Source organism: Nannospalax galili, unplaced genomic scaffold (genome assembly GCF_000622305.1).
Source record: "Nannospalax galili isolate Female #2095 unplaced genomic scaffold, S.galili_v1.0 scaffold3407, whole genome shotgun sequence".
In the NCBI taxonomy this organism is placed as follows: Eukaryota; Metazoa; Chordata; class Mammalia; order Rodentia; family Spalacidae; genus Nannospalax; species Nannospalax galili.
This window is the reverse complement of record NW_008355641.1, coordinates 7,618-14,007: the sequence shown is the minus strand read 5'-3', so window position 1 is coordinate 14,007 and position 6,390 is coordinate 7,618. Positions and strand designations below refer to the sequence as shown.

Sequence of the window (6,390 nt, the reverse complement as noted above, 5' to 3'; positions counted from 1 at the left end):
ATATATCCTTATTTATGGGTTTATATTTTTGTTAGAATTGTTTTTTATTTACTGCAAGTATATAAATTAAATTTTTTAAACACATTTTTAATCCTGAAATATTGCTACACTCTTTTATTCTAATTTTTTAAAGCGGATTTCCTAATAAGGTAAGAATTCAATTAAAGACATTTAAATTTTAAGGTGGCTGTGCATTTGATATATCACATATACAGGTAAGTATATGAGTCTGTGGTTAAGGGAGAAATAATAGGCTGAAAGATCGATTTAAGAATTGGCACTGAAATGGTTCTAAAAACCAGGAAGAGAGGTCACAGTGAAAGGGAAGATAGAATGCAAGAATGTTCTGGAGTTGGTGGTATGTGGAGACCATTGAATTTGGTAGTTTTCAATGCTGTGGCCATACACAGAGGAGTAATTTGAAGAGAGAATTGGGCTGGGAAAGAGGTTGAAAACACAAAAATATACATTTTTCTACTTTAGCAGCTTGACTGTGAAGAACAGAGGAATGAGCCAGTACCTGGAGGAAGATATGAGGGCTTTTTTTTAATGATACTGTCATGCTTTTGGATAGCCCAGTAAAGAGGAACCGCCTGAAGATAGGAGAGAGATGAAAGATAGAATAGAAGGGAGCCAAGGCCCTGAAAGGAAGAGAAGTAGGGCTCTGGAGAAACAGTAATGACTTATTTCTCACAGTCCCCCTTCAAGATGCTATCATAGTTGTTGACTGGTGGGAACTCAGTCTCTGTTTCCAAGATGACACCTTGATGTGCTATCCCTCTATGGATGGCAGGGGCTTAGACTAGTCCTCACATAACAGCAGAAGCAGGCCCCTCCAAATCCTTTCATAGGACATCAATCCTATTCCTGTGTGTGGAGCTTTTATGACCTGATCACGCCCAAAAGTCCTGCCTCTTAATAGTCTTGCACTAGGGATGAAGTTTTAATGTGCAGCTCAGAGAAACACAGGCATTCAGAGTAGTAAATTGTAATATATGATTGCATTCAAAAATGCCTATTTTCAAAGAGACTAATGATTGTCAAAAAGTGATGCTGGAAGGTACTAGATTATGTGCCATAGCATACAATACATATATTTACCACAATAAAAAGAATTGGGGGAAAAGTGAAGAAAGTTCACAGAAAAGGCTTGTGAAGTGTTTTAAAACATGTCAAAACTTTTTTACACTCTACCCACTTAGTGATGAGGCAGTCTAAGGCTTTTTCACTGAAAAAGGAGTTTTCAGGGCTCATGTCAATCTTCGGATTACTTTTTTTTAACAAAGGATTAATTTTGAGCTGGGCATGGTGGCACATGCCTTTAATCCCAACACTCAGGAGGCAGAGGCAGGCAGATCTCTGTGAGTTCAAGGCCAGCCTGGTCTACATAGTGAGTTCCAGGACAGCTGGGGCTACAGGGAGACCCTGTCCCAAAAAGAACAACAACAACAACAACAAAAAAAAAAGGATTTATTTTTAGGGCTGGAAAGATGGCTCAGCAGTTAAGAACACTGGTTCTTCTTGCAGAAGACCCGAGTTCGAATCCCAGCATCCATATGGCAGCTAACAACTGTCCGTAACTCCAGTCCCAGAGAATCTGACAGCCTCTTCTGACCTCCACGGGCATTGCATGACATGGGTGCACTTACCTACATGCAGGCAATACACTCATACACATAAAATAAAAATAATTTTTAAAAAGTTTAATTAAAAAAAGGATTTTTTAAGGACACACACAAAAGCAGACTGCATAGAGCAGGTGGTAAATCCATAAAGCAGCTTATTTATGATGTGGAGAACTAAAGTGACATACTGGAAGTTACACAGTTCTGTCACATGATGGCAGAGTTCAGTTCATATTTGTGTTTTGTTTTGTTTCATTTGAGACATCATCTGATGTAATCCATACTGGCCTTGAACTGGCTATGTAGCAGAGGATGCCTTGGAATTTCTAATCCTCTTGTCCCCACCTCCGGAACGCTACAATTACAGACCTGTACCACCACACCCAATTTATAAAGTGCTGAGAACTGAACTCAGGGAATCTTGCACGCTATGCAAGCACACTACCAACTGATCTCCGTCATCTGATAGTGGAGTTCAGTCCAGAATTCAGATGTTTTGACCCATGCCAGTCTGGCTGCTAAATACGGCAGTGGATTTTCTAAAACTCGATATAAATCACTCTTTCCTTTAGTCTTTGTTCTATATCTAAAGTAAATACAAATAGTTTTCTAAATTCTTTCAAAATCTTTTTTCCCTCTTTTCAGAGTCTGAATAGCTTTCTAAATTCTTTCAAAAGTATTTTTTCCCCTTCAGAGTCTGAATGACAATTCATCATTTGAAAATACCACTCACTCTATCTTCAGATCAGCAAAGTTTTACTTCCATCATCCAGTGCACCTGCCCATGAGCAAGATATCTGCCATGAGTGTTTGGGAAGGAGTGTTTCCATGCAGCGTTCTAGCAAGGATTTCTTCCACCATCATTCAGACACGCACAGAGAGCATAGCTGCCTTCCTCCCCCTCGCCCAAGTGTGGACAAAATGGACTACACCAGAATAAAGAGCCTCAGCATAAATTTGAATTTAGGTGACAACGAGAAAATGCATACTACCAAGAGCCAGTCCAAAGATCATCCAAAAAGCAAAAAACAGACAAATGACCCAAAAAAGGAACTTAAGGTCACCACAGAACTAACAACTCAGTGTACTGTGAGTTTGAATGAGCTCTGGAACTTGTACGAGAGAGACAGAAACAGTAGAAGCCGCCTGATATCTATGATAAGGAACTATCTTTGGTGGAATGACTTGTTTGGCTAAACTGCTTCAGAATCCCATCACACATTCACTCCAGTTCTCAGAAAGTACACAGGATGATAGCAGAGGGGTACACAGGGCGAGGGGGCAGGGCGGTGGGAGGCAGCAGCAGCAGAAACAGGACACAGAAGCAGAAGTGGTGTAAGAGCCTTGAGAAGGGCCCCCAAAATGCGGGTTACCTTGGAACAAGCAGAGTGCTTTCTCCTCAGCAGGGTAAGAGTTCTAGTCAGATTAAGACTGAGCAAATTAAACTCAATAAATACATCCTGAGAAAACAGCCAGATTTTAATTTTATCAGCAACACCTCCTCAGACTCCAGACCCTCCGAGGAAAGTGAGCTGCTCACAGACAGTCCCACGCACTGTCTTTCCAGTACTGCTTCTCCTCTGGACTCCCGATGTATTGACCCAGACTGATAGAGAGGTGACTTTGCACAAAAGGAGTAGCTCCATTTCCACTATTGACACGGCTCGGTTGGTCCAAGCTTTTAACCATGAAAGACTGTATTTGCTACTGAGGCAAATTAAATTGTACAGCAGCGTCACCAGCCAACAGAGGAGATATCCGGAGAAGCGGTGCAAGCACAAGGAAACACTGAACACAGGCCATCCCCAAATGACTTCTGAGCACAGCAGAAGACGGCACCCAGGTATATGGCTACAAAGTCCGGCTGGCAACGTGACTGCCTTTTTCACGGACTTTTTAGTCAATCTCGACATATAAGTGAAAAAAAAGTTGTTTGCCCTTTCCTCACTATAATGTTTCTTCCCAGCTGGGAAAGAGTGAGACAGTGTAGCACAGCGGTACTGTTTCTTGTCATTCTTTCCACCAACACATGCTTGCCAATCACTCTTTGGACACAGCGCTTTGCACCAGATGCCTCGGAACCTGCCAAGTGAGAGGCGCCCCCAACATGGGGAGCTTCAAGCTTAGCGTGGCCTCTGTCGTGCACAGCATTGCTGGGGTTTTGTCTTGTTTTTTATTATATTCTCCCATCTTTCAAGAAATATTTAAGTTGCTTATACACATATACACACACAAATAATACAATATTTTTAGTATATGAAGAATTAGGATACCAAAATTGAAGGTGGGGTAAGCCGCAACATTATTTAAAAAAAAAAGAACTGAGTGATGAATAAGTTGAAACCAGAAGAGAGATAAATACACACGTGGTACATGTGTTTGCTAGAAATAAGCTACAAGTTTGGTAGTATGTATTCTAGCAGATAGTTAGTTGTTGATGGACTTTTGTGATCATTTAATATTATAAAAGCAAGCCAGGTTTCAAAAAACATCACAATTATTTCAGCTATGAACACCTAAGTGAAGTGTCCTAATCTGTCTTCATAAGAAGACATCACAGGATAACAGCCTTCCACACACACCTCTTGTGGTAGATTCCACAATGGTCAAGGGCTGTTAGGATCACATTGCTTAGATAAGGGAGTTGGTAAGCAGGAAGCTCACCCAAGGGTCACACTAGAGCCAGGTGTGCTGCTATACACCAGTGATCCCAACACTTGGGAGGCTGAAGAAAGGATCGAGGTCCAAGGCCAGCCTGGGCTACTTAATGAGACCTTGTTTCAAAAACAAGAAAAGCAAAATCAGGGTGCCCAGAGAAGAGTTCTCCAAGGAGAGATGCTCTGCACATTGGAATATGGAAAATAAATAAGAATTTATATTGAGTTCAACCTTTCAAATTTTCTATTTTGTATATTTTAGAATACACGGGTAGCAAAATAATTATAAATATCTATTTTGGCAGTTTGTGCTCAAAAATGTTTTGTCAGTAGGACTGCACGGAGACCACTGGCCTAGAGGAAAGGAGATAGAAGATGCTCAATTTACTATAAGCAGTACTTCTCATAACTGAGCTTTTGGTAGATATGACGATGGTATATGTTAATTGGCTTTTTAAAGTAATTAAAATTTGAGAATAACACAGAGGAAAAAAAGGACCCAGGTAGGTGGTTTGTGTGACAATATACACAAAGCTTGCACTTTTGACCTGGGTATGGTGGTCCATGTCTATAGTCACAGTACTTCAGAGGCTGAGCTAGGTGGATTGCTGTGGGTTTGAGACTAGCCTGGGTTACTTAGTAAGACCTTGTCTCAAAAGAAACTCTTTTTGTTTTTTTGTTTTTTTAGGTTTTTACCATTTTAAATTAAATAACACAAGGCTTTATAGCCATCATCACTATCTAGGCAACACTCCGTACCCTACTTCCCCTTTCCCTCAAGCACTTGGCAGCCAGTAAACTGCCTTCTGTCTCTAAGGATTTGCCTGTTGTAGTAAATGTCATGTAAATAGAATTACACAATATGTGACCCTTATCGGGCTCTTCCCTCCTACCCCTCCACTGCTAGTACTGAGAATTGAACCTGGAGCATCATGCATGTGAGGCAAGCACTCTACCACCAAGCTACCCTCAGGCCCCACATTGGTCTTTTTTCATTTTGGTATACTGTTTCCAAGAATCATCCACACCACAGCCTTTTAACTAAGTATAATCCATTTACATTTAAAATAATTACCAATAGGAAAGAACTTTTCCCATCTTGGTCCTTGTTTATGGTGTTTCGGTTCTTGTTTTTTAATTTCAGTTCTTCCATTTCTGCCGTTGCCTTTGGTGTATGATTGATCTCTCTGTAGCATACTATTTTGAGTCCCTCTCATTTCCCTTTATTTTTTAGTTAATTTCTCAGTGGTTATCTTAGGTATTATGGTCATCATCTTCAGGTATAACAGCTTAATAGGAATAACGCTAGCTTTGCTTTTATTGTGTGTGACATCCCTGCTTGTGCACACCTGCACTTTTCCTTTTTACCATCCTGTGTTGCTGTGGTCACATGTGACGGCTTCATTTTAAATTAGTAGCAGATTTAGCATTGTTTGTTGTGATTTTAAAGTCATAGAAAAAATCAGAAATGCAGTTAATACTGACTTTTGAATTTACTTAGAAGTACTATTTCTTTATAATGTACTGTGTAGTTCTGGATGGCCTGGAACTTTTTGTTATTGTTTTGAGGCAGACTTGCTATGTAGCCTGACTGGCCTGGAGCTCTAACTATGTAGCCTAGCTGTCCTCAAATTTGTGTTCTACCTTCTTGCCTCAACCTCCGATATGTGCTAGAATTCCAAATGTGCTCAGCATTCCCAGCTCCCGTTACTGTTGGTATAGGGCAGGTGTACTAGTAGTGAATTCCTCCAGTTTCTGTTTCCTCTGCCTCCCTAGGGAGCAGCGTTGAAGCCACAGGTTTTCTGCTTTCTGCGGTGGCCGCCTTGTTTCTCCATGCTGCTTTCCTCCATCCATATCCACCTTTCATGCTTCCTGGTGTTCTTCCTCTCTTCACTTTGAAATAAAGTCTGCTCTTTGTTACCCTGACCCTTCTCATTCACAGAGTCATGGGGAGACAGCTTCTAATCCATTGTCTTACTCTAGGAGATCAGTTGGTTGTTTAAAGAGAGACACAGAGGAGAGAGGAGAGCGTGAGTTTGTACTGGGCACATAAATATTAATGAACTTCTTTATTCACTGTGAATTGTACCATAAATTGTACAAAGCAA

General features: G+C 40.7%; 1 protein-coding gene across 1 annotated transcript in view; it reads left to right on the top strand.

Annotated features, from left to right (window-relative positions):
- Nucleotides 1–3,542, top strand: part of LOC103750013 (Alstrom syndrome protein 1-like) — a gene marked incomplete at its 5' end in the record, with an annotated part of 83,275 nt that extends 79,733 nt beyond the window's left edge. Inside the window, 7 exon segments of the mRNA XM_029556019.1 lie at nucleotides 184–215; nucleotides 2,320–2,407; nucleotides 2,410–2,742; nucleotides 2,745–2,810; nucleotides 2,813–2,937; nucleotides 2,939–3,214; nucleotides 3,216–3,542. Of these exon segments, the coding sequence (XP_029411879.1) occupies nucleotides 184–215; nucleotides 2,320–2,407; nucleotides 2,410–2,742; nucleotides 2,745–2,810; nucleotides 2,813–2,937; nucleotides 2,939–3,214; nucleotides 3,216–3,542 (1,247 nt within the window).
- Nucleotides 3,543–6,390: the final 2,848 nt, after the last annotated feature.